General features: G+C 37.8%; 1 protein-coding gene across 6 annotated transcripts; it reads right to left on the bottom strand.

The window, feature by feature from the left end:
* On the bottom strand, positions 1-27,621 carry LOC137201628 (C-type lectin domain family 12 member B-like). 6 transcript variants are annotated; one of them, XM_067695686.1, is made up of 12 exons: positions 24,464-27,621; positions 19,775-22,855; positions 18,541-18,656; positions 9,694-9,824; positions 9,188-9,304; positions 7,010-7,108; positions 5,871-5,990; positions 4,685-4,756; positions 4,391-4,542; positions 2,750-2,856; positions 246-402; positions 1-150 (listed from the first exon to the last, which is right to left on the bottom strand). In XM_067695686.1, the coding sequence occupies exons 4-11, from the start codon at positions 9,725-9,727 to the stop codon at positions 261-263; spliced, it is 843 nt and encodes a 280-aa protein (XP_067551787.1). In that variant the 5' UTR covers positions 9,728-9,824; positions 18,541-18,656; positions 19,775-22,855; positions 24,464-27,621; the 3' UTR covers positions 1-150; positions 246-260. The 6 variants fall into 6 exon arrangements, with proteins under 6 accessions (XP_067551787.1, XP_067551786.1, XP_067551789.1 ...); XM_067695685.1 differs by having other exon boundaries at positions 9,694-17,771; XM_067695688.1 differs by lacking the exon at positions 19,775-22,855 and having other exon boundaries at positions 9,694-17,771.
* Positions 27,622-27,740: the final 119 nt, after the last annotated feature.

Here is a 27,740-nt window from a genome sequence, read left to right on the forward strand (position 1 = left end):
TTTATGACAAATGATATGTTTTTTAATTCATTTATATAACTCTCAGAAAATCAAACAGGTTCTGAGTTTCTAAGTTTTCTGTGCTTCTCTGTTTTTTCTCCTTTAACTCTAGACTCTGGCTTCTTCTATCATGAAGTCATTTATCAGTTTCTGTCACAAAAAAAAAGAGTTATGAATAACATGAAGTGCCAATAGAAGAAAGGCAGGCAGGTCTTGAATATGGAATGTTATTGAGATGTGCAAACCTCATCAGTTTTTTTTTAACTTTCTTCTGAGTGTTTAGCACAGACAGGCTTCTCACACACACATGAAGAGGACATAGTGCAGGTATCCATGCCAACAGTGTTCACATTTGCATACACACAATTCCCCTGGAAATCCGTACTTGGCTTTGGTAGACTCCTGAGAAATTTAGAAAACACAAGTCACTGGCCACTCACTGTGTTCAAATTAAGTAGCATTACTTAAGAACGTGTTATGTGAAACCGATTATACCTGGCGCTGTAGGGAACTCAAGGGAGTAAAGGCACTCTCCCTCTTTGCAAAGAACTCATACATGTATATATACAAAAAGAGATAGACATTAAGTCATAAATAAGCTTCACAAAATGTGATAGTTATTTATGAGTATTTATAAGTGGGAAAAGGTACACCTGTATAGAGAAGAAGAGAATGGTCCAGCTGGAAAATTATGGCAATAGCAGGAAAGATAGGACATATGATCTGGGGTACATAATTAAGTTTAAGTACAGATTAGCATGATAGAAACCACATGCATGTACAGTTACCATTGGAGGAGGGATATTTACTTATAAATACATTAGATATAAAAGCTAGCCAAAATTAGTAATGAAATTTAGAATATATATGTATATGTATATATGTGTGTGTGAGTGAGCGTGTGTGTGTGTTTATCCTTAAATAACCTGGATTTGAACTACGCAGTTCTACCTATATGCGGATTTTTTCAACGGTAAATACTACAGTACTACAGGTTGGTTTAACTGTGGTTGGTTTAACATGTAGTTTTGGAACTGCCTATAGAAGGGTAGACTATAAGTTCTAAGCAGATTTTCCACTACATGGAGGAGTTAGTGCCCCTAACACCCTTGCATTATTCATGGGTTAACTGTATATGTAATATTTCAGGACACTTGCCTCTGCTCTGATAATGTTCATTTTACTTTAATTCACATTTTACTTTAATTTACCACTGATATAAATGCCAGAGGGTAGATGTTATCAAATATGCTGATTGAATTTAGTCCTTTACTAAAGGTCTAGATTATAAAGAGCATTTTAGATCCATGTTAACAAGACTATTTTTCATCAACTCTAGAGCAAAGCTGGTTGTTCAGTACTATCTTAAAAAAAAAAAAAGGCAAAGCTTATTTCGTGATTTATTAAATGCATAGTACACTTCTTTTAAAAATGCCAAAGGAACTAGAAAAAAAATTCTGAACTGTGTTGGGCATATTAAATCGCCAAAATATTTCATATGTTATTTCATTCATTCATTCAACATACCTACTGAATGTTCTATGTTCCAAACATTGTACAAGGTTTGAAGCAGAGGAAGACTTTCAATTTACAAAATTCCAGTAATTAAAATGATCAACAATAAAGTTAGAATAGACTAACAATTTGATGCAATAGTGCAGGCAAGGCTGGGAAAATATTCAAGAATATTTACACATAAAATATTTACACAAACTATGAAATACTTAAGGGACATGTAAAAAGGCTAAAATTATTTAAATATTAAATTTTAGCATATGATAAATGACATTAAAATCAGTGATGAAAGTAAAATGAATCATTTAAACAATACTGACAATTGATTACTTAATTGAAATACATAGAGAGACATATAATTATATCTACATTTGAACATACATGTTTCAGCTTTCTACCTTATGTCTTAAAATAAATTTCAAATGAACAAAGACAATCTCATTATACTTCAATGTTAACCATTTGTTCATATAATAAAAGCAAATAAACTTAAAAGGACAAATTATTAAAGGAAAACACTGGTAAGATATGTGTGCAAGAGAAGTCACAAACTTAATATATAAGGAATCATACCAAGAAATAAAAGGTAAATATTATAAAATGGTCAAAAGTATTATTATAAGTTGTAAGAAAAACAGCCTCACTAAACATAAGAATAATATAACCTAAAGGAACAAAATAAAAATAATCAGCTATCAAAATTATCAAACTTTAAAATATTATCTAAGATTGGCACACAGTGATGAAACAGCTTGAAAATATTTTTTCTGCCATAGCTGTCTAATGCAGTGTTTCTGAATAGCAATAGAAAAATATGTACTTAAAACCAAAAAAAAATCCCAAATTATTTGGCTAAGGAAAGACAATTTTATCTATACTTCTTCCCAATAAAAATACCAGAGAGGTCCCCATATTCATACTAATGATATTCTTCCCCACATTATATTTCTTATCTGAAATTGTAATCATTCAGCTCATCTAATAATAAGGGTATATTTACACTAATTATGAAATATCTAAGTGACTTTATGATTTACAAAATTGCTGACAGTATAGTATGAAATAAAAACAAGAAATAAAGAGGTCTAAATTCAATCCCTCTTTGAGAAGAGAAATGATCTTCTCTATTTCCTCAAGCTCTTTAGGCCAAAGGATCTTCTCTATTTCCTCAAGCTCCTTAGGCCAAAGACATTGAAAAAGGAGTAAGGAATTGGATTTTATACCAGAAACTTACAGGCCAGGAGAAGGAAGGGAGCCATCCTCCCACTTCCATTGATTGTCCTCTTCATTATAAGACAGGCCAAGCCAAGTGTGATTTGCTGCAAGTAACTTCATGATGTACTACATGGAACCAAAATACACAAAGGTGTTAATACTAAGAGTGCGTTAGAGATAAAAATATAGAACTTGTGTCTAAAGAATCATAAAAATAAAAATAATGCAGTCTATATATGCCCACTGATAAATAAAACATTAAAAAATATTTCAGTTCTTCAGTGTCTGTGCATTTCTTAAACCAGGAATTAAACACCAAGAAGAAAAAAAAAAAAAAGACAGAGCTAATAGAAAATTTTATTTCATTTTTTTTAGCTTAGTTCCAGTAATGATAAAGGTTTTTATTTCCCCAGTGTATTTTAGAAATATTTAAGTTGTAAAAAGAAAGGGCACAGCATTAACTGTATTGTAATTTCATCCGATTTTTTACACTTACATATATTTTTTAAGTCTATCACACAAATGCATGCACTTGGTTTTAGAAGTCAAATGATGCTAAATATTGATATATACAAAATAGTAGTCATTTCCTCCCTCAATGAATGCCATTCTCCAGAGGCAATTAACTGTTCCTAACTCTTTATTAGTTCTATGACTTCCTATTTTATGAAGGCAGAATTTTTAGTCTCATGCCCTATCTTCTCACCTCCTGTATCCTTTTGATATAGTTATTTCACAGTTTTTACTAGGTAAAATTTACCATACTTTTACTAGAGGTAAATATTATTTTTTTCTGAACCGAATAGTAAGCGATGATTATAATAGAAAATTTTATATTTAAGAAGACACCACACCAAGATATGAATTACTTTCTTATTTTATCATTTATTTAATGTTGTGCCTATTCTTAGAGCTTGAGATATATCATTGAACAAAAATGAGAAAGATCCCTGCTTCTGGGGGATGTGGGCCAGATAGAAGTAAAAAACATAGGTGTAAATGATATGATACATAAGAAGGTGACAAGTGCTATAAAAAGTTAAAGCAGGATAAGAATGCCTAAAAGCACAGAGGAGGGTCTGGCGGTGGGGTGGGCACTGGTACACAGGTTGCAATTTTTTTTTTTTTTTTTTTTTTTAGTACACGGGCCTCTCACTGTTGTAGCCTCTCCCGTTGCGGAGCACAGGCTCCAGACGCGCAGGCTCAGCGGCCATGGCTCACGGGTCTAGCCGCTCCGCGGCATGTGGGATCTTCCCGGACCGGGGCACGAACCTGTGTCCCCTGCATCGGCAGGCGGACTCTCAACCACTGCGCCACCAGGGAAGCCCGACACAGGTTGCAATTTTAAGTAAGGTTGCCGGGGCAGGTCTCATTAAGAAGGTGACAACTGAATAAATAGTTGAAGGACATGAAGTAGTTCGCCATGGTTGCATCTGAGAGAAGAGTTCTGCATGCAAACACAGTGTTTCTGCAGTGAATGCATGCATGGTGTGTTAGGAAAGAAAGGTGTGTTGATGTGGAGCACGCCAGGGAAAGATGAGTGGAAAACAAAGCAGGAGAGTGCCCCTTACCCTGGTTTCAGAGCTGCAGGTGAGCCCTTCCTTCTCCTGGTGGCTACTATACACTTATCCCAGAAGTAAAGAATGAACTACAATCTCACCATCAATCTACTCCTTTCTGTCTTTAAAAATGTAGCATTCAAAGAGATGCAAAGATCCGAACACTCTAACCAAGAAACAATTTGCACAGTTTGGTGGTAGCAGTGGTCTCTGTATTGTACCCAGTGACTCAGAGAAGGTCCACACCTGTCTCCTAGGAAAGAAAATATTTACAACTCAGAGCCCACAGAACCTCACAAACAAGGCCTCATGTCTTCACACGTTCTCCCACTTCAAAGAATGAGGCTGTTATTAAAAATTACTATGTACTCAGAATTTTCTCACTTCCAAATTACCTTGTTCCACATTTAGTTCTTGTAGAGCCTCAGTGATATACTCATTCTGTTTTTGGAGCTGCTGTAAGATTTCTATATAAGACAACAAGACTTAACATTAGATAGGAATACACATGTCATCTGATTTTTTACTGTGCAAGAGTCATAATAATAATAATGATCAAGTGGCAAAACGTACAAATAATTTTAGTCCAACTCCCTTCCCTACTTAATTAGCTTCATCTCTGGCTGAAGTAATCAGCTGCTTAGAAACCATCCTTTTAAAATGCACAACTTAGTTATTATAGTCAGCAATACTGTATTATAAGCACAAAGTTGCTAAGAGATTAAAACTTAATTGTCAACACAAAAAGGAAATGATAGTTATGTAACATGATAAAGGTGTTAGCTAACACTATTGTAGTAATCATACTGCAATATATAAATGTATCAAACACACATGTTGTACCCCTCCAAATTACACAAGGTTATACATCAATCATATCTCAGTAAAAAAAAAAACAAAACAGTTTTTTAACATGACGAATCACTAATGGACTTTCAGATGGTTCATTTAATTTTTCACTATAGGTTCAATACCTCAAGGGAAAAAAAAACCCTACCATTTTAATGCAAGACCTTTGTAAAATATTTATTTATCACAACATAGACTATTTTTATATTATAATTTAATTAGCATAAAAGTAGCTTTATGATTACTCTATTATTGTAAGTGCCTCTCCTTAGGAGGCACTCAGAAACTATGAAAACACCACTGCTTTTCAGATATTTGAGTTCTTCCATTTTCATGCTCCCTCAACATCTTGCACATCTACTGCACACCTTGAAACTTCGGTTTATTTTTGGTCTATATATTTTCTCTAAGCCTCCCAAGGGCAGGGTTCATATTGTATTTATCCTTGATCACCAGCCACGTGGCTGGCATCTGGTGTGCACTGAATAAATGTGAATGATTAACTGAATGAATGAATTAATTAATTAATACAAGAGGCTATATTTGGTAAATGTGAGACACTCAGTTTCAGAATATCCATGAAGAACTAAGAGGCAAGAAGCCATCAAAACCACCATGCTGCTCTATTAGCTCCCATTGCATTATGCAACCAACCATTTTATGGCTGCAACAAGAAAAACAATCTAGCATTCTAAACTATCTAAAGATGGTTTGTTCTAGATCTAACATTACCTTTATTTTGCTCAAGAGCTTTTAGGACCTGAAGAAAGTTTGCCTCTTTGTTTTGCAAAGACTCAGTCTGTTGGATAAGGCTCTTCATCTTGCTCTCTGATTCCTGAACACTTTGAAAGTCTGGAACAAGCATTCCAGATGAGTATAAAACACATGCTCAGTTATGAAACAGTAGGGTATTAGATTGTGAAGCTTAATTTCTATAGTAGATCTTTAATAAAGTTCCCCATAAATGTTTTCAAAAACTGCAAAAAGATATTTGGCTAAGTATGTTTTCATTTATCCACTATTATTTCTAACGTCTATGCCTAAATCTAAAATATCATCCTAATTCCTTATAAGATTAAGTGTGTGTTTATATGAACAGGACAGTGGTTCAACTGAATTAAAATAGATGACAACAGCAAGAACCAAGTCTCAAATGAATCTTTTGGCATCATGCCTTGATGTAATGTGTAGAATTTCACTTCCTAATCAAATTTTAGAATTCTGAATTTCAAGCTAACTTTATCAATGAGAAACTACTATTTTTTTCCATATTCATAAGTCTTTATTATCTTTAAATAACCTTGGCTGCAAACATTTACAGACCAGAAATATTTACTGAAAATATCTGTAAATTCTTTCTAGCTTTTTTTTTTTACATCTTTATTGGAGTATAATTGCTTTACAATGGAGAAACTACTATTTTAAAATAACCAGTTGTGAACAATTTTAATAATAATCCAAACATTCTGTTGGTCTAATTTAGGATGCTGCAGGAATGGGCAGTTTGAACAAACTGAAAAATTCCTTTTTATTTTCAACATAAAGACAGTTACAAATTCATCGAGCTTAATATATAGTAACTTCTAACTTTCAAAATACTGATAATAATCATTACACTCAGTAAATTCTGCAGTAATTTCAACAATATAGCTTCCCTGGAAAAAAAAAAAACGTGGTTACTGAGAACTCACAAGGTTAAATTCATTCATATAGTAAAAAGTTGTGATACTTTTCATGTCATTTTTTCCTGTTCTCCATTCAGTATGGCAATAAAACATTTACCAAAAACTATTCTCTGGGAATGGTTTAATGAAATATGATCATCTGACAAATAGTCTATTATTTCTTTTCTCCCAATAGGTCAGACTTACAGTGATAACCAAAGAATCCACACAACATCAAGAGCAGCAGGCTGAACACTCCCAGGATCACAGGGGTTATTCCACATAGAGAGAAGGAAAAACGAGAGGCTAAGAAACAGAGTGAGGGAAATCAGAGGTAATGTAAACTCCTGCTATTTGAAAGACTAATATCATTATTTTCCTTTTATTATTGTTAAAATGCCCACATTTTCTGAAAAATAATGCCCAATGTGTGAATTACTATGAACTATTAGGCTGAATGACAGGGGGAAAAAACTATTTTGGAGGATGTGCAGAAAAGAATTAAAGTAGCAGACCTGACTTGTTATCCTGAAAGGCCCGCTTACAAGGCTGGCCTTGGCTGGCATCTGGAAAGCTACATTTCAGTAGGGTTTCTACAACCATTAATTGATAGGCACGGCTTACCATGTCTCCACTGTTTGTGCAAACAATATAGCTTGTGCTGAACCGTTGCTTTCCTTCAGGAAGTCTGTAATTTTGTTACATGCCAGCTGGAAGCTGCCTGTGTGATTAACCCCCAGTAAATACCCTGAACATTGATTCTCTAATGAGTTTCCCTGGTTGTCAACATGTGACACATAGTCCCAACTTGTTGCTGGGGAATTCGTGGGACCTGTGTGACTCTACTGGGAGAGCACCCTTGCAAGCCTGAGCTTGGTCTCCCCAACACTTCACTCCATGTGCCTTTTCCATTTGCTGATGATGCTTGTTAGACATTCATTGTCGTAAATCTCAGCTAGGAGTACAACTGTATAGAGTCCTGCGAGTTCTCCTAGTGAGACATTAAACCTGAGTGTGTCTTTGGGGACTTCCAGCACAGGTGAAAATTTTACATACAGGCATTATTAAATATCCTTAAACCAGACACAAAATTTCAGTTCAGATTACATTATCCTCATTAATATGATCAGATGGAGAAATGCTTAACAATTTTAAATCTGTGTTATTATTAAGATAGAACTCTTTATTTGAACTTGATGTAGTAGTATGTTCCTTTCATAAAGAATTACAGTAAATCTTAGTGAATGTTTTAAAGGGATGATATTTGGTTTTAGGTCAAACAACATCTATAATGTATTCAATTTCACAAAAATAATATGCTACATCCCCACATTCTAGAAACTAAACTTTCAGAGATCATTGTTAATAGTCTTTTATTGGTAAGTTTATTTCCCTCCAAAATAAATGTATAAACTCCAGTGTAAAAAAGATATTTCTTTATATTTTGGAAGAATTGTATTTCTGAAACAAGGTTAAAAAATTGCTGTCAAGAGAATGGTTATATTCATGACTAATACCCAAATCATTTCTTTAACTTCCTGAATCATATAACTTGGTGGTTATCAACCAGAGGAAAGTTTGTTCCCCAGGGGACATTAATAAATATCTGGAGAAATTCTTGGCGTCATAACTGACAGGCGGGTGGTACTGACATCTAGTGCATGGATGCCAAGAATGGTGCTAAACATCCTACAATCACTAAACAGTGTCCCACAGCAAAGAGTTACCTAGCCCAAAATGTCATTAGTGCCGAGCTTGGAAAACCCTGTTCTATTAAAACATGTTAAGTTTAATTATGATCAAAAGGAGGCATCATGTAATAGGGTTCTACCTTTCTTTGTCTTTTTTACAAATTTTCTGAGTTTTAAACCTTGAACAAGCTTAAGTCCCTCAGTTTCATGTGAGAAAACAAATCTAAATTTGGACCAATGGCTTCTTTCATCTTTAACTATGCTCTTTAATATATGAAAATTTCAAACCTGTCAGAAAATACACTTTCGTTTTACTTCTATATGTGTTTTTTGTTGTTGTTGTTGTTTGCGGTACGCGGGCCTCTCACTGTTGCGGTCTCTCCTGTTGCGGAGCACAGGCTCCAGACGCGCAGGCTCAGCTGCCATGGCTCACGGGCCCAGCCGCTCCGCGGCACGTGGGATCCTCCCGGACCGGGGCACGAACCCGCATCCCCTGAATCGGCAGGCGGACTCTCAACCACTGCGCCACCAGGGAAGCCCTCTATGTATGTTTTGAAAATGTTTTAATCTTTGTATTTTCTCTAAATTTTAAAATTTCCGAATAGTAACAAGTAGAGAAACATAAAATGGAAGATGTATCTAAAGATAACAAAAAGAGACCGTAAATGAATAAAATCTGGTATATCTACTTTACCATCCACATTGGTGTGCTCAGGAATCGGGCGCCATTCATCCTCAGGTAGAGGAGGAGGAAGGGCAAGAGGCTCTTCCACATCCACAATAGGGATTGTCTCTGTCTGCTCTGTGTTTTCTTTTAGCATAGAAAATATATAATTACTTTATAACCTTGTAAAGCAAGTGAGATTAGAACTTAAGAGATTCATTACCATTTTCAAAGATCACTGGAAATACAAATATAGTAGTAGTAAAATCAAAGATACTCAAAACACATTTCCACTCGACAGCCCATCCAGCTTTCCTAAAAGTATTTAAACTGGTTGATTACACTTTGGATCAAGTCAGGAAATAGATAATTATTTCTTTTAAATATATTTAAAGGCACTCTTTCAGGTATATGTGGGAAATATTAAAAATACAATGCCCCTAGTATAATCATAATCAGCACTTATGACAAACAAAAACAACAAAACTTTTATTTCCATTGAAATGGCACAGGACATTTAGATTTTAAAAAAATACCTGGAGGTTGATCACAGTCTGAAGCAGTTGACATTGTGGAGACTTTTGGATGATTTCTTTATCCCAAAGGTGAAGGAGAGCTTACAAAGTTGTTGGCGGATGAATGAAGAGATATTTCTTCCACTATCCTCCTACAGTTGATGACAAGTCCAGACCTCTCAGGTGGTACAGCTACTTACAGTTGTATGAAACTAACTCAATTTGGTAAAAACCACAGAGGAAATATGAATCTCTAACTGGATATTTTCTAATAGGTTTACAAAAATAAAATCACGTCTACTTAACTAAACTATGTACAACAAGCCTTTAAATACCATCTGGTTTGTACAGGTAATAGTCCATCACTCCAGAAATAAATTAGGAAAAGCCACTGTCATAAATAATATAATTGAGTAGTCTAGAGTGAAAATTTTTATGAGAACTGAGTATGCAGTAAAGGAGACACAGGTATATGGAAACTAAGGTTCTAGACAACCAGAGGAATTTTTAAAAGGAATAATGCTGTAAATAACATATCTGTTCATCAAAGGTGGAGTTAAATGACTGCTTATATAAAAAGGCATTTGAAGAGAGAAATCACATCATAAAACCTATATGTCCAGATAGTGACAGTTTGGCTTAAGGTTTTTTGGTACTACCTCCACCCTGACTTTGTTTCAGAGGAAAAACAAATTCTATTCATATAAATATGGTTGGGTAGCCACCGACAATCTACCTTTTGCTCTTTACTGCTCAAGTGAAAAAAGTTCAATATTTGTAGTGGGAATAAATAGATATTGTACACAAACAAAAATAGACCTAAGACTCTTATCAGGGCTATAACCTCATAGAAACTAATGTATGTGTGAGTCAGGCGAAACCACACAAGATGCCTCAGATACAGGCAGTGGTCATAAGTTTCCCACGGTCCTATGTCCAGTTCAGATCAAAAGGTCTTACAGATAATCCTAAAAATATATCACATTTTATCTTTTAATGTATGAAATACAAGGTTGGTTGACCAAGAAGAATATTATAACATTCCTGTTCATTCAAAGATCTCAGTAGGGGCTTCCCTGGTCGCGCAGTGGTTGAGAGTCCGCCTGCCGATGCAGGGGACACGGGTTCGTGCCCCGGTCCAGGAAGATCCCACATGCTGCCGAGTGGCTGGGCCCGTGAGCCATGGCCGCTGAGCCTGTGTGTCCGGAGCCTGTGCTCCACAACGGGAGAGGCCACAACAGTGAGAGGCCCGCATACCACACAAAAAAAAAAGATCTCAGTAAACCAAGGGTAGAGATAGAAGAGATTTTATAAAAAATATTCTACAACGATTATCCGCCTATATTGTAATTCATTTTTATTTTGTTTACTTTCTGACTCTAAATTGAAAAATCTGGTGTCACCTTCAAGATGGCGGAGGAGTAAGAGGTGGAGATCAACTTCCTCCCCACAAATACATCAGAAATACATCTACATGTGGAACAACTCCTACAGAACACCTACTGAATGCTGGCAGAAAACCTCAGACTTCCCAAAAGCCGTGTGGCTGACAGGGTCTTGGTGCTCCGGCCGGGTGTCAGGCCTGAGGTGGGAGAAGCGAGTTCAGGACATTGGTCCACCAGAGACCTCCCAGCTCCACATAGTATCAATCAGCAAGAGCTCTTCCAGAGATCTCCATCTCAACACTAACACCCAACTCCACTCAACAACCAGCAAGCTACAGTGCTGGGCACCCTGTGCCAAACAACTAACAAGACAGGAACACAACGCCACCCATTAGCAGAGAGGAGGCCTAAAATCATAATAAGGTCACAGACACCCCAAAACACACCACCGGACGCAGTCCTGCCCACCAGAAAGACAAGATCCAGCCTCATCCACCAGACCACAGGCACTAGTCCCCTCCACCAGGAAGCCTGCACAACCCACTGAACCAACCTTAGCCACTGGGGGCAGACACCAAAAGCAACGGGAACTACTAACCTGCAGCCTGCAAAAAGGAGACCCCAAACTCAGTAAGTTAAGCAAAATGAGAAGACAGAGAAACACACAGCAGATGAAGGAGCAAGGTAAAAGCCCACCAGACTAAACAAATGAAGAGGAAATAGGCAGTCTACCTGAAAAAGAATTCAGAGTAATGCTAGCAAAGATGATCCAAAATCTTGGAAATAGAATGGAGAAAATACAAGAAACGTTTAACAAGAATCTAGAAGAAATAAAGAGCAAACAAACAATGATGAAAGACACAATAAATGAAATTAAAAATTCTCTAGAAGGAATCAATAGCAGAATAACTGAGGCAGAAGAATGGATAAGTGATCTGGAAGATAAAATAGTGGAAATAACTACTAAAGAGCAGAATACACAAAAAAGAATGAAAAGAATTGAGGACAGTCTCAGAGACCTCTGAGACAACATTAAACGCACCAACATTTGAATTATAGGGGTCCCAGAAGAAGAAGAGAAAAAGAAAGGGACTTAGAAAATATTTGAAAAGATTATATTTGAAAACTTCCCTAATATGGGAAAGGAAATAGTCAATCAAGTCCAGGAAGAGCAGAGAGTCCCGTACAGGATAAATCCAAGGAAAAACACTCAAGACACATATTAATCAAACTATCAAAAATTAAATACCAAGAAAAAAATATTAAAAGTAGCAAGGGAAAAACAACAAACAACATACAAGGGAATACCCATAAGGTTAACAGCTGATCTTTCGGCAGAAACTCTGCAAGCCAGAAGGGAGTGGCAAGACATATTTAAAGTGATGAAAGGGAAACACCTACAAGCAAGAAGGTAATTTGTAAGGTGAAGCATAATCGTACTAAAGACTAAGAGAGCTATTTTGAATATGAAAGATTAAAGAATTAGTGAACTATTTAGAAATAATGGGGCATATATGTTTCATGATGAAAATAATTATTACATTATATCATTGGTTAAAAAAGAAAAATTGCTGTAAAGAGGTATAATATTGTAAAGAAAAATGATAAAGAAGTAGATCAGAGAACTGACTTTTTGTTTAAGTGCAGAAAGTTAGTGATTAGGAAGAAATGGAAATGTTTGATGGACTTCCAAATGTGAGAAGTTAAGGCCTAAGCAAATGTTTTCAAGTTCTAATATTCCAATTACAGTGGTGTTGAGTGTTGAGCTTACCAGATGGTTGTTTCAGATGAAGTCTCTAGCAGTTCGAGAGAGCAAGACAAGAATAAGAAGGGACTATAACAAAGCCAGAAAGAACATATAGCCAGAACATAAATAATATTCCTCTTTCTCAGGCTACATAGGGTTATTTTTTTATTACACTCATTCTGTTTGAAAATTTCCGTAACAACTTGTTTTTACATCAAAATAGGTTTTTCTTTTGTCATCATTTCTCCATACTAGAACTCAATGTAAAACTCTTGCAAATGTACCAGTCTAAAATGGGTTTTTTTGAAGGAATGAAATCCACAATTGAAATACATTTCTTTATTGTGTTTTTTACCATTATTGAATGGTGAAAACAGATAAAGCTATCAATCCTTTTCCACTGAGTTGAAACATATATATTCCAACTGCACTGTCACCGTTTATCCATTACACCATTGGAAATGCCACTTTAGACCACTAAGGGGGAAGCCAATATATTTCTACTCTTTATAATTAGAGTACAGACTGAAGGAGAAGGGAACCAAAAACCTCAAAACCTGAAGTTTATATAGAGAGAGTATATTTAGAGAATATAGAGTATACTTGTATTGGAATGAACTGAAAAAACAGACTGTAAAAAGTATATGTTCTGAAAAAAATGTTTCAAAGAATAAAGCAATTGAATTTAGATATATTTTAAAGGAACCAGGGATTGACTAGCTCTTCATCTAATAAAACTTAACATCTGAAAACTTTATTTTTCAAAATCTCCTTCAGATAACTGGGGAGAATAATGAACTATTAGTATTAATGTATTAATATTTCCACTTAGCTAACACTAGCATAGTTTAGAAGATGGATTTAAATATCCCATTACATACAGTTTCTATTTAGAGCCCAAACTAGTGTCTAATCTATATAGGGATTATATTTAGAATCATAGTATTTGGTGGTGGTCATAGTGGTGATGGTGGCCTTTTTGGTGCTTTTTTCTTTTTTAAGTTCAGTGTTGAATTCTGTGCAAAATGGGCATGGCCCTTTAAATTATATTGCCCATTCATCTCCCTTGCTTAAAAACTGCCTTTCTCCGTAGACGATGCAAATTGTGAAGCCTGAAGTACAAATATGAACTGCTTTCTCACATGTTCATGAAGAGCTGGCAAATACTGAAGCTTCTTTGATAACAAGAGCCAATAACATATAGAGCCCAGAAGAGTCGTCTTGAGCTACAGCTCACACAACTGTGCCATTCGCCCACTGGGGTTCACCTCTTCCATTGGGACCAGATTCCAGCAGAAACTACCACACTGACACAGGTATCACCAACTATATCTATAGCTGTCGCTCTCAGCTTATCTCATCGTTACTAGTGCGTATACGGAGCACAAAGAATAGAGATTTTAAAAAGTAATCCAGTAAATTTAATCTTGTAGAAAAAGAACTAACCCATTCAGGTTTAAAACTCACTTTACAAGGTAAATTACCTCAGATTTTTTCATGGTTTACCATTGAATATAACTGATAGCACTGTTAGAAAATATTTCAGGATATCTCTCAGATTAACTGAGTTAATAAAGCAAATGGTCACATCGATGAAGCCAGGATATGAATAATAAAATAATTATTTAATCAGTAATTAATTGTTCTTGTCTGTATAATAGTGTGTTTCTCTATTTCACATCCAAATCTAGAATTTTCTTATTTATGTGATATAGCTTCCATATTCATGAGATATTACAAACTTGGTAAAGACTTTTTAAAGGCATTATAAACCTATTTCTGCACAATCATGTTTTCTTATGAGAAGTTATCTTGTGGGAAACTATTAAATGTTATAAGTGAATATTATGAACACACGAAGGCCTATATATTTTCATCAGTATAAAAGACAACAACAGGGCATAATTCTCTGAGGAAATAAAATATATAAAAAGTGTTTTATTTGATGATACGCTGGCAAACTAGTGAACATAAGAATTTTAAAACTTTTTGTGTTATCAGAATTCTATTCTATATAAATTGCTTTGATTATAAAAATGATATTTGAAATACTTGAAATAAATTAACTTTTCAAAAAATTTGCAAGTAAAGTTAATATTTCAAGGAGAATTGGTTGCTTTTAGCCTATGCCTTCAAATATTATGGGCACAATGCTACACACCCCACAAGAGTACAACTAAACTAATTTGCATCCCAATTGTAGGTCTTTCATTTTTAACAACTTGTTGGAAGAGATTCTTCAGGAGATCACGGAAAGTAAACTATCTTTAATCATAAAAAAAGAGTGAAGATAAATAGAAAAAAAATCAGGAGAACTCCTGAAAGAGAAATTTTAGAATAACCTACTGTGTAACACTAGTTATCTTTACAATACAAAATGACTCATAAAAATTATCTTTTTATTTTTCTGGATAGGGACAGTTTTTTTTTTTTTTTGGGACAGTTTTTAAGTGTAGTATAAACATTTCATAGATCATAGCACTGTTACCCTTTTAAAGTTAAATACCACATTTGGAGAACTCCAGGTAACAGGTGAAATGACATCTAAAGAGATGCTGGTAACTGATAATTTTAGGAATGGGAAAGAAAATAATCTGAGGCAAAAATCTTTCTTGGAAGAAAATTGCAGAAGTAAAATCATGCATCAGTATTTAAATGGTATGAAATAGTGATTTCAATAATACACAGAGAACTCAGAAAGACAGAACCTGAAAACTTAGTTTCAAAAAAACCTGTTGATGTCTGCATCTTAGAATTGTATCTCAAAAATGTTTAGAGATGAATGAAAAACACCCAGGATATGCAGAGTTGAAACACATCCCTTCCAAGAAGCAGATGCAGAAAGTGAGTATTTTTTTCTCCCAGTCCCTACTGAACTCTGATATTATTTTCTTTTCCTTGTTAAATAATTTTTCTAAAGAATGTCATTATAATTTAGCATATGGCACATTATGTCTAACTCTTTTTCAAGATTTTGTTACTTAAAAGATTTACCTGATGGACTTCACATGGTAAGAAGAAAACAAGTATATAGATCTCCTCGATTTGGAAAAAATCCTATTCTGTCAACTCCCTTCACACATACTGATAACTTACATGCTTTCCAAGAAACAGTGTGACTATGGTGTGGTAACCACGTCTCTCTTTTAATCTCCAGAGACAAAAGAGCAGCTAATTTACGCAGAAGCAAAAATATGCGCTACAAAGTCCAATCGGACAAAGATAACAAGAACTGAATCACCTGAAGAAAAAGGTAAAGTTTATGTAGAGGACCTAGCTTACCTGTCCTCCAATTGCTCAGCTTACCACGGCCTCAAATAACTAAGTTAGCCTGCCCAGTTTCATGAGGTTGCTTAAACTATATCTTATAATCTAAACCAAAAAAATGGTATTGAAAGTGAAATGTCCATATTTAGTATATTCCAGATAATTAATGTAGTTTGGGTGCTATATACATAAATTCATAACTGAGCAAATCAAGCAGGAAAATTACTACTTTTCAATTTGGAAACAATTGTGAATCTCCTGATGTCTATATCCACTCATTTTATGAAGTTTCAAGAAACAATATTTGATTAACATTATTTGATACATGTTTGGAATTATAATTTCTTCTACTGTTGAAGAACTGTAGTGAGGCTCCAATGAGAAAATGATGGATATATATGCAAGCATATGATATTTACAGGATAATAAATATCTTCTGATTATGGGTCAATAAAATTGACTATACAGATATGTTTTACTTATTTATTTATTTATTTATGGCTGTGTTGGGTCTTCGTTTCTGTGTGAGAGCTTTCTCTAGTTGTGGTAAGTGGGGGCCACTCTTCATTGCGGTGCGCGGGCCTCTCACTATCGCGGCCTCTCTTGTTGCGCAGCACAGGCTCCAGACGCGCAGGCTCAGTAGTTGTGGCTCACGGGCCCAGTTGCTCCGCGGCATGTGGGATCTTTCCAGACCAGGGCTCGAACCCATGTCCGCTGCATCGGCAGGCAGATTCTCAACCACTGCGCCACCAGGGAAGCCCCAGATATGTTTTATTTAGAAGTATGTTTGCATCTCAAAAACCAAGTCCTCATATCTAGTATTCACTTTGTATTCATAAATCATGGAGATGAATCAGAGGATTATTTTGGTAAAGATAGAATAAGTGACTTCCCTCAGAGGTATATAGTAGCAGAATAGGGAGTAGAACCCTGGCATCTAACTCTCAGTCCGTTGGTGTTTCAAATTGTCCAGTATCCCTTTCAATTTATGATTTCAAGTTTGAAGACATTCAAGAGTTAGGGTCTTGAATTTACGGAACGTCCCCCTCTAAGCCCTGTAACTCAGTCTTTCCCCTGCTGGTCTCCTCAGCATCTTTGTTTTCTGTCCGGGCAGGGTCTTCAGTTCCATTTGCCTGCTTTCCCACTCTAGTGATTCTTGGAATCTTCTGTTTCTTTCTCCTTTTAACAACAGGAGTCTTGCGATTCACGGGTAAGTGGAAAAAGATCTGTGACCTGAACCAAATGTCTCCTCCCTTAAGAATTAACATTGCGCGGGCTCTCTCCAGTTGCAGCAAGCAGGAACCATTCCTCCTTGCGGTGCGCGGGCTTCTCACTGCGGTGGCCTCTCTCTTTGCAGAGCACGGGCTCCAGGCGACCAGGCTTCAGGAGTCGTGGCTCACAGGCTCCAGAGCGTAGGCCCAGCAGCTGTGGCGCATACGCCCAGTTGCTCTGCGGAATGTGGGATCCTCCTGGACCAGGGCTCGAACCTGTGTCCCCTGCATTGGCAGGCGGATTCTCAACCACTGCGCCACCCGTGAAGCCCCTGCAATGTTTTCTTGAGATTCTAGTCTGTCCTTTACTTTTAAAATCCTCATGAGGGAATTCCCTGGCGGTCCAGTGGTTAGGACTCCACGTTTCCACTGCTGGGGGCCCAGGTTCCATCCCTGGTCGGGGAACTAAGATCCAGCAAGCCTTTCGGTCTGGCCAAAAAAAAAAAAAGTCCTCATGAATTTCTCTTGACCAAATTTGAATGAAAACATTCTATTGGGACTTCCCTGGTGGCGCAGTGGTTGAGAGTCCACCTGCCGATGCAGGGGACACGGGTTCATGCCCCGGTCCGGGAAGATTCCACATGCCGCGGAGCGGCTGGGCCCGTGAGCCATGGCCGCTAAGCCTGCGCGTCCAGAGCCTGTGCTCCACAACGGGAGAGGCCACAACAGTGAGAGGCCCACGTACCGCAAAAAAAAAAAAAAAAGAATCCACCTGCCAATGCAGGGAACACGGGTTCGAGCCCTGGTCTGGGAAGATCCCACATGCTGTGGAGCAACTAAGCCTGTGTGCCACAACTACTGAGCCTGCACTCTAGAGCCCACGAGCCACAACTACTGAAGCCCACGTGCCTAGAGCCCGTGCTCTGCAACAAGAGAAGCCACCACAATGAGAAGCCCTCGCACTGCAACGAAGAGTAGCCCCCGCTCACTGCAACTAGAGAAAGCCTGCGCACAGCAACGAAGACCCAACATAGCCAAAAATAAATAAATTTATTTAAAAAAAAATTCTATTACCTTCTCAAATTTAAAAGAATTAATTTCTCCATTCTCACAAAATTAAAAACAAAAAAGATATTAAAGACCATTATGGTTTCATATTACTGAGAACCTAGAATATAGATAGGAACTTTTTATTTCTAATGTCAGAAGTTTGACAATTCATCAGAGATGGGTGAATCTAGTTGCTTCAAACATCTACCTTTTCCGTCAGTCTTGCCAGGCTTTGGGTACTACCAGGCCTTGATCTATTTTGTGACTCCGAAGGTGACCGAAGAAATCTCAGGATGGAATAAGTCCCTTCTTGATCACTCATCTCTAAAGTAAAAAGAGGTGAGGTATGTGTTTTGCATTAAAACTTTGTAACAGAAAGATTTTTATCCAAAGAAAAATTAAAAGGTTAGTCTATAGCAACACACCAGGATTAAGATGTATGTGTGTGTCTGTGGACGTGTGTTTATTAACTCCTTCAAGTGCCTAAAGCATGTAGACTGAGACTGATTTATATAAGAAATGAAAACCTTTCAGTATTTTTGCTAAAGTCATTTGTACTCCTAGTAACTACAGCCATGATTATTAGAAAATAAGGAAAGAATTTTTTTAAATTTACCAATAGATTAGATAGGCTGGGTCCTATTCAGTTCAGCTCAAAATGTTCAACGTATATATATACACGTTAGACAAAGTGATACCATCCCAAATTACTGAGACACTTTTAAAACTATTAATTCAAAAAACAAAAATTCTACTTTTGGGGATTCTGAAAAAATATAAATATCTTGGCTTAAAACATATATATATATATATATATATATATATATACACACACACACATATATATATACATATATATGTGTATTCAGGACTACATATCAGTAGTAAAAAGTTCTTACAAGGGGGCTTCCCTGGTGGCGAAGTGGTTGAGAGTCCGCCTGCCGATGCAGGGGATGCGGGTTCATGCCCCGGTCCGGGAAGATCCCACATGCCGCGGGGCGGCTGGGCCCGTGAGCCATGGCCATTGAGCCTGCGTGTCCAGAGCCTGTGCTCTGCAACGGGAGAGGCCACAACAGTGAGAGGCCCGCGTATCGCAAAAAATAAGAAATAAAAACAATGTATAGTTTTTATCCATATAGATTATACCATAATGTATTTAGGCAATCCCATACTGCTGGACATTTAGGTTGTTTCCATTTTTTTGTGAATATTAAAAAAATTTGTCCTGTACTTTCAAATATTTCCTTAGGAAAAAAATTTTAAACAAGAAATTATGGGGCCAAGGGATATATACATTAAAGAACTTCGATAAATATTACCAAATGCCCTCCAGAAAAGTTGTTCCCATTTATACAACACTAGTGTGAAAGTGTTCACATTTGATATTTTTAAGAAATACTGGTGAATTATTCTTCTACTTGAGTTTCATCCACGAATCTTACCTCACGTGAAGACCTATAATCTTCCAGTGAAAAGAAATTCATTTCTATAAGTCTGTTTCTATGAGCCAGACCCTATGGGGGAAGAGGAGTGAGGTGGGAAACATAAGGTGAAATTGATTATGCAGAGACAAACCCAGCCCTATTTCACCAGGTTCTAACCACATTCCTTGCTTATTCTTTTCTTCCCTTACCAACCTCCAGCCACAACTAACCATCACCCTTTAGAAGGCATCCCCATTCTTCACCTACCACGTCTCTTCCAACTACTTTGCAAACACAGTCTACGGAATGTTCTGACCACTAGGACCCCCCCACCACTAGGTTATGCTGCCTGTTGTCTGGCTGTCAGCTGACCCACTCCTATCCTCCGATGCAATTCTTAATCTCAGAATCACCATTGAGTCTGCCACTTGTCATCATGGGCAGGCAGTCAGCTGAATTACCTCCCAGAGACTAATTTAATTCAATCACACAAAGTTTCATGAGTGGAGTCTGGACACTTCAGGAACACTGACTGCTGTGCATTTTCTTCTCTCTTTACCCTCATCCTGGATTGACTTTGTCAATCTCAAAACAGAAAGATCCCGAGCCCTCAATCCCAATGCCAGAAAGGAACGAAGTCTGCTGAGAGAACGTAAGGAGTAGGGGTGGGAGAAATAGTAATGGTTGTCAAAAGGTGGCAGAGAGAGATGCCATCATTTGCTGGAGGACTGCCGTGTGTATAACCATATTGAAACCTCCCAGCGCTGACAGCTACTTACTATCATCCCCCTCTTACAAATGAAGAAACTAATGTTAAGAAGGTAATTGACTTACCAAAGAACACATTATTGCTAATTCTTGACCCATGTTTAAAATCAGGCCCGATTGAATACATAGAGCACAGATGGGCGTTGGATTCACAAGAGCCTGGATTTTCAACTAATCTCTTGCCACCAAGCATGAATTCTGGAACCGGGCAGATCTGGCTTGAAATACCAGCCCTCACTTCTATGTGTGACTTGAGGCAAGTCACTTCACTTTTTTAAACCTCAGATTCGACGAAAGTAAAATAGTGCTTTTGCTTCCCAAGATTGTAGGGTATATAAAGCACTAACCAGACCTAATGCTAACATTCATTAAACGTTAAATACTATTATTTGAAGTCCAAGATTCAAATCCTTTCTAGCTGTAAAAATTTGAACTCATCACTCCAAATCTTCAAGCCTGTTTCTTCACATGTTCAGTAAGAATGTCACTCACTTTACGTATCTGGAAGAATTCAATTAGATTAGCACTACAGCTAGGATTTCTTAGACTTCAAAAATAAGTAAATATTCATTTTTTTCTCTTTCTTCGAGGGGTCTATAAATAGTGAAAGAGCCAGGACTTTAATACAGAAATGCTGACACACTGAGCCAGGAGTGCAGATGCTTAGAAGGAAGCGGGGCTGGGCAGGGGGACCGGGGGGTGAAGGCGGTGCATATTAACACAATGTAGGAGCTGGGAGACATGGCAGCATCCCACTGCCTCTATAGAAAAAGGCATTCCACGACCTCAGATCTGGTTATTTTATGTCTTACCGCCCCATGGAGATATTGGTCATGTTGAGCTTTTTTTCTCTTTTGTCTTACATGCTCATAGCTGGTAAGAGGGTGGATAGCTCTCATGATGGAGGCTGAGACGAGGGCAGAACATATTTTCACACTTACATAGTCATCTGTTTCCTCTGTATAAACTCCATACCATGAGAACATCGGTCCCATTCATTATTCTAACTGTAGCACATAGAAGAGATATGAGGCCTACATGTGCCCTTGATGAACAAGGTGGTTAAAGGTAAGAACTGACTACAAAATCTAGATTTTTCATAGTTTCGTAGAGAGACATCATGAGATTAATAATGGGAAAGCCAAACTGTGTAGCTGCTCCCTCTAAGCTCCAGTTTCTTTTTATTACGAAGCTCTGATTTCTGGGAAAGGCAAATCCCTTCTTAAATAAGAACTCAAACCAGCATCAGAAGATAACAGCAGTAACTTCAGACAGGACTAACTGAAACTCCTATAGCATTGCCATTTGGTCAAAGAAGCACAAAATGGAAGCACTAAACTTCATCTATCACACCCACTCCTTAACAGAAAGATGAATAGTCTGAAGAATGTTTTGAATGTTCCTGTACATTGTCTTCCGAATTCACTTTTGTGCAAAACACAGATAACACATACACAACATGAATACATAAAGCATTCACTTACTTCCTAGCTGCTTAAAGGCGTTCTTCATTTAGGAAACCACACCTTTTACCCGTCCCTTCCTGCTGATATTAACTTCGTCAGCTAGAGGCTTAGCACACAGCTCCTAGTCACACCTTCAAACCTCAATGGCTTATCATTTCACAGCAGCAGGCTGTTCTTCCTGTCCCAGCCTGAAGTGAAGGCTTCAAGAACTACCACCAGATCCCAGGGGAAGATGGTCTTTATCTCTCTTATCGGGAGGAGTAACCTCACCTGGCCAGGTTCCCCCCTCCATGGCTATTTGTCCTAATGCCTAACCTTTATGCCACTGAGCCATATGAAATTTCCTGGCTCTTACAGTAAAAACTCAAAAGAACACGTTGTTTGAGGTTTCCTGTTTCCCTAATTAGCTACTTTGTCCTTCTTTTTTTTTTTAAAGAAGATTTTGGGGGTAGTTTATTAATTAATTTATTTTTTTGCTATGTTGGGTCTTCGTTTCTGAGAGAGGGGTTTCTCTAGTTGTGGCAAGCAGGGGCCACTCTTCATCGCGGTGCGTGGGCCTCTCACTATCGTGGCCTCTCTTGTTGCAGAGCACAGGCTCCAGACGCACAAGCTCAGTAGTTTTGGTTCACGGGCCTAGTTGCTCCGCGGCATGTGGGATCCTCCCAGACCAGGGCTCGAATCCGTGTCCCCTGCATTAGCAGGCAGATTCTCAACCACTGCGCCACCAGGGAAGCCCTGTCCTCCTTCTCTTGACGATAAAATCTATTCTAATGGTCTAGAGAATTTCTCTATTGTCCCAGCTGGTCTCCAGCAGCCAATCAAACAGGAAGCATCCTTCCTCCAACTTCTAACTAAATGAGAACACCTGAGGAAATAAGAAAGCATGAAAAAATAATGGCAAAAAAAAACAAATAAAAGGATTTTGGATAACTATTCAGACTCTGTGCCACTAAGGGATAAAGCCTATTCACAGGTCGAAAGGGAAAATAGTTCTGTGAAGTAGTGCCATAATGAAGAATTTCAGTTCTTCAGTGTTCTTGCCACTGTATCACACGGTTTGGACTCTAAGCTCATCCTCAAATCATTCATTTACCTTTGTTATTTTTATTAATTTTTTTGGATTTTCAATCTAGCTCATTGCCATATAATGCTAGGAAACCAATTATTAAAATAATCAAAAAACTTAAGGTCCACACAAAAACCTGAACACACATGTTTATAGCAGCTTTATTTAGGATGGCCAAAACTTGGAAGGAACTAAGATGTCCTTCAGTAGGTGAATGGATAAACAAACTGTGGTACATCTAGACAATGGAATATTATTCAGCCTTAAAAAGAAATGAGCTATCAAGCCATGAAAAGACATGGAGGAACCTTCAATGTGTATTACTGAGTGAAAGAAGGCAGTCTGAAAAGGCTACAGACTGTATGATTCCAACTATATGACTTTATGGAAAAGGCAAAACTATGGAGCCAGTAAATAGATTAGAAGTTGCCAGCTGTTGAGGATAGAGAGAAACGAATAGACAGAGGATTTTAAGGGTAGTGAAAATACACTCTATGATACCATAATAATGGATACATCATTATACATTTTTTCCAAACCTATAGAATGTACACAGCCAAGAGTGAAACCTAATAATGTAGGTTCATCAGTTGTAACGAATGTACCACTCTGGTGGGAGATGTTGATAATGAGGAAAGCTACGCATGTGGGGGGGGGGCAGGGAATATACAGGAAATCTCTGTACTTCCCTCTCAATTTTGCTGTGAACCTAAAACTGCTCTAAAAAAAGTTTTTTAAAAAAAAAATCATATGGATCAGTCGTTGAACTTGCAGCACAACCCATGTTCACAGGTCTCACACATTTCAAATGAAAACAAAGTAGTCTAACAATAGGATATATAAAATAACCTCATGTATATTCATTATTATTATTATTATTATTTTTTGCGGTATGCCAGCCTCTCACTGTTGTGGCCTCTCCCGTTGCGGAGCACAGGCTCCGGACACACAGGCTCAGCAGCCATGGCTCACGGGCCCAGCCGCTCCGCGGCATGTGTGATCCTCCCGGACCGGGGCACGAACCCATGTCCCCTGCATCGGCAGGTGGACTCTCAACCACTGCGCCACCAGGGAAGCCCCTATATTCATATTTTAAATGCCCACATGAATAGATTCAGCCTGATTATCAATGAAATATCTACTTGTACTTTTAACAGTAAGAAGAGGCACAAAACCTGGTTTTTCTTTCATATAAGGCACTTTTTTTTTTTTTAAATCTCTGCCTCATATGTTACTACAGCTAAGAGGAAACATTAAAGATTATTTAGCACAACCCTTTACTTCAAAGACCAGAGGTTTAAACATTTGACATTAAGCAGCTCTTTCCACCATGCCCCGCTACCCTTGACCCTTAGAAAAAGTTCCAGATTTAGCGTTGGTTTCATGGCAGAGACACCATTTACCCACCTGGTAGTCCTCCCCAGAAGGTCAAATTCCACCAGAGGCTGGTCAGCTTTCAGCTTTCCATGGGTTATGTCCCTCAAAGGCTTTCTTGACCTCAAGCGAAGTTAAGATGGTGTTACTAGGGCAATACTACAGATTTCCACTCCCCAATTTATAATCTTAAATATTTCTCTATCTACAATGATTATCGGGGCACAGTAGGAATAGGCACATGTAGGCACAATAAGAAAAGAGAAACATGATAATGCATAGTTTGTATTACATTCATGTAAAACAGGGGCATGGGGGAAACTGGGTGGGGGGCATATGGGAATTCTTTGTGCTACCTTTTCAATTTTTTGTAAATCTATAATTTAAAAAATAAAGTATATTTTGTAAACAAATATATATAAATAAAATAGAACGGTACAGCCTGGCGGATCACCCCGATTCGCACCCATCCTCTTTGCTGTGCTGTATTGGTTGCGTTGATTGAGGAACTCAGACTATACACAGAACTTAGGATCACAGTTGGGCCACATCCAAAAGACACATCCTTATCCAATGTGTTCGAATATACAACTCTGTGGTATGAGTATGTGCATTTGAAAAATTCATGGTAATGAAAGGTATCCATAGTGACAGAAATGAATCTCTTACACCTCAGACTAAGTTACAAAGACAAATAATCTGAAGGCAGTAAATATAAAAGACAATAAAATGCTGAAAAAATGTTTACAAAGCACCTACTACATAGAAAAGACTGTCTTAGACGCTGGGTAGTGACACTCCATCCCATGAAGGGGCAAATAAAGGGATGAGGCACAAAATCAACACTTGAAAAGTAAATTTAGGGCTTCCCTGGTGATGCAGTGGTTAAGAATCCACCTGCCAATGAAGGGGACATGGGTTCAAGCCCTGGTCTGGGAGATCCCACATGCTGCGGAGCAACTAAGCCCGTGCGCCACAACTACTGAGCCTGCGCTCTACAGCCCATGAGCCACAACTACTGAGCCTGCGTGCCGCAACTACTGAAGCCCAAAAGCCACAACTACTGAAGCCCACGTGCCTAGAGCCCGTGCTCCACAAGAAAAGCCACCGCAATGAGAAGCCCTCACACCGCAACAAAGAGTAGCCCCTGCTAACGGCAACTAGAGAAAGCCCGTGCACAGCAACAAAGACCCAACTCAGCCAAAAATAAATAAATTTATTAAAAAAGAAAAAGAAATTTATTTAAAGAGGTCTCTTTATTATGGGGGGAGTGAGAGGTGGAGACATGTATCTGCTGACCTGAGTGCTATAAAAATCCTGTTTCACATAAAACTAGTGCTGTACAAAATTTAATTTTTAATGCTCGTTTTCCACCAGCCACTTAAAATCAAGCAAGAGCCAGTTCAAAAATGACAAGAATATCAGAGAAAATATAAAATATTTCTCCTAATGACCTATTCTCTAATCTTGGTTTGAATATGAGAACCTTAGTAGATAGTGAAGATAGACCATAAGTAAATCAGCACTAGGGGGAAGTTAAGAATGAGGACGGAGTTAACATATCAAAACCTTTCTAACCCAAGGACTATTTCTCCCCAGTCTTGCTCAGTCTTGAGTGGATTGCCTTATTCAATAGGAGCCACAGAATGATTATTTTGAGGAGCAACCAAAATCGTGGGCCCACAGTTTTCTCCTTGAGGTTGACATCTAGCTTAAGAGAATTATAACATAGTTTTATAGTACACATCCATCAAGGTCTACAGCTTGAACAGAAATGCTTATTTTCATATAAGAGACCTCAAGGGGGTGACAGCAGTCTTGCACAGTGGCAATCTGGAGATCAGGTGACTTTCCATGGCAAACCCGAAGAGGATGGCCACGCATTTTAATGCAATGCAAAGGACCAGAAGCACTCCAAGGTAAACAAGCTTCCAAGCCATGCTCTAGAGCTACACTGTCCAAAGGGTAGCCACAAACCTCATCTGGCTATCTAAATTTAATAAAAATTAAATAGCACTTTAAAAGTCTATTGGGGACTTCCCTGGTGGCACGGTGGTTAAGAATCCGCCTGCCAGTGCAGGGGACAGGGGTCCGAGCCCTGGTCCGGGAAGATCTCACATGCCATGGAGCAACTAAGCCCGTGTGCCACAACTCCTGAGCCTGCACTCCAGAGCCCGCGAGCCACAACAAAGAGTAGCCCCCGCTCACCGCAACTAGAGAAAGCTCGCATGCAGCAAAGACCCAAGGCAGCCAAAAATAATAAATAAATAAATTTATAAAAAAATAAAAATAAGTTTATTGACACCAATTATACTAGTTATTCCACCCATAAGTGAGAAATCAACAATACGACTTATAATAGACTTATTACAGTAAATGAAAAATGTTAATTATAGAATCTAGATTGGCATATGGGTGTTCATTTTACAATTCTTTCAGGTTTTCTACGTTTGAAATTTTTCATAATAAAATGGTGGAAAATATTTTTAAACAGGACTATAAATTCAGTTATATTAGCCACATCTCAAGTACTCAGTAGCCACATGTAGTATCCAGTGGCTACCCTATTGGACTGCTCAGATACAGAACATCTCTATTATCGCACAGTTTACTGGCCATAGCTGCTCAGGAGCCCCGGTGAGCCTTCAGACACCAATTCTTCCACCCTAAGGTCCCTGGGCAAAGCGGATGATGACTAACAGGACTGCATACTTTTAGAGTGAAGGTTCAGATGGAAAAGTAACAGAATATCAGGGCATTAGCTACTAACAGGAGAAGTAATCAGGTCTATCAGAAAGAAGTTGAAGGGAACTGAGAAATATGACTGGGATGTGTTCATTAGGAGTTAGGATATAAATACACACACACACATATATACATAAGTCTAAATTTTAAATAATTTTTAGAGCTGAGAACTCATTTACTTCCCACAGATATACAAAATATATACATTGTGAAATAATGGAAACAGGGGCATAATAAAAGATGTGCCTAATTTGGGGTACTGACTTTACCTTCGTAACCTTGAGGAAATCACAGCTTATACAAAAACATTTAAATGTGAATGACCCCTGAGGGGTTTGTGAGAAATGTAAAAAATCCAAAACCTTCTACAAACAACTTCTATAAGCACCAAAAAATTAAATCCCATCAGGTATGGTAGAAACAAGGGAAGATCTACAATTGCCTTTAAATGGATGGGAATCTGGCTACATATTTCTATGTGAAAGACCCTCTGCCATAGAATGCACCTACTAGAACAATTTTTATCTTTAAAATGAATCAGAGATACAGCCTCCTGAAGGAAAAA

The sequence above is a fragment of the Pseudorca crassidens genome, chromosome 11 (genome assembly GCF_039906515.1).
Source record: "Pseudorca crassidens isolate mPseCra1 chromosome 11, mPseCra1.hap1, whole genome shotgun sequence".
NCBI classification, from domain to species: Eukaryota; Metazoa; Chordata; class Mammalia; order Artiodactyla; family Delphinidae; genus Pseudorca; species Pseudorca crassidens.